The sequence below is a fragment of the Guillardia theta genome, assembly GCF_000315625.1.
Source record: "Guillardia theta CCMP2712 unplaced genomic scaffold GUITHscaffold_245, whole genome shotgun sequence".
Lineage (NCBI taxonomy): Eukaryota > Cryptophyceae > Pyrenomonadales > Geminigeraceae > Guillardia > Guillardia theta.
Window position 1 is genome coordinate 23,802 of NW_005434431.1, and position 944 is coordinate 24,745.

Sequence of the window (944 nt, forward strand, 5' to 3'; positions counted from 1 at the left end):
CCTTTTGTCGTATAAAGGTTAAAAAGGTTTTCTATAAAGAATATTGTTTGTATCGAGAGATATTTCGGGCGGACTAAATTTTTATTTCTTTTTCATTTCCTCTTGAATGTAAAAACTTGACTGACAGTCAAGCATAGGACAGGAAGAGCAGCATGAGCTCAGTGGTGTGTTATCACTGTGGGAGGTGGGGGCACATTGCCCCGGAGTGTTGGACGAATTCCCGTTATGCGGTCTCAGAATGGAGCGTCACCTCGAATAGAAGAACATGTTTTCAATGCGGAAAAACCGGACACTTTGCCAGCGAGTGCTATGCTAACAAGAGAAGGCGGACGGAGACTGTGGAGTGCTTCAATTGTGGGAAGCCTGGGCATTTCGCTTCAGAGTGCTTCTCACGAAAATGGGGCTCATACGAACAGCGTAATGATGAGATGGATGATGAAAAGGTCAAAAGTAGTGAGTCGAGTGAAGAAAGCGAGGATGAAGAGATAAACAAAAAGCCCATCGAGTATCCTCAACTCCTCCCCGGTACGAGCGGAGTATACATCTTGTTATATCCCAACGGACAGGTATACGTGGGCAGATCGAAGAACGTGGATAAACGCATTTGGACAGCACTTGAAGGGACCATTCGCCGAATCATGGGGGTAACCCAAAAATTGATAGCCCCAGAAACCCCCGCGATACCGCATGATTTGAAGTCTTGGGAAAGGAATGAGACTTTGCACCAGATGAAGAAACACGTGATCACAAAGGTGAGAGGGTGGAAGTATACTTCCGTTGCACTCAGCGCGGAAGAACATAGAGATGCCGCAATGCATATACGCGAGAAATACGATCTGTGTCGTATGTGTGGAAGAGAACTCACTTCTCAGAGACATGTCGCTTGTCACGCGTCTGATAGTGAACTTCAGTCGCTGAGCCGCTTAACAGTGCGTTTGAATAAC

The 944-nt window shown here is 46.3% G+C and overlaps 1 protein-coding gene across 1 annotated transcript; it reads left to right on the top strand.

Moving 5' to 3' along the window:
* Positions 1–167: 167 nt before the first annotated feature.
* GUITHDRAFT_62571 (hypothetical protein) lies at positions 168–386 on the top strand (the record flags this gene model as incomplete). Its single annotated transcript, XM_005819088.1, has 1 exon — positions 168–386. A coding segment is annotated over one exon (219 nt), but the record flags the coding sequence as incomplete, so codon positions are not given.
* Positions 387–944: the final 558 nt, after the last annotated feature.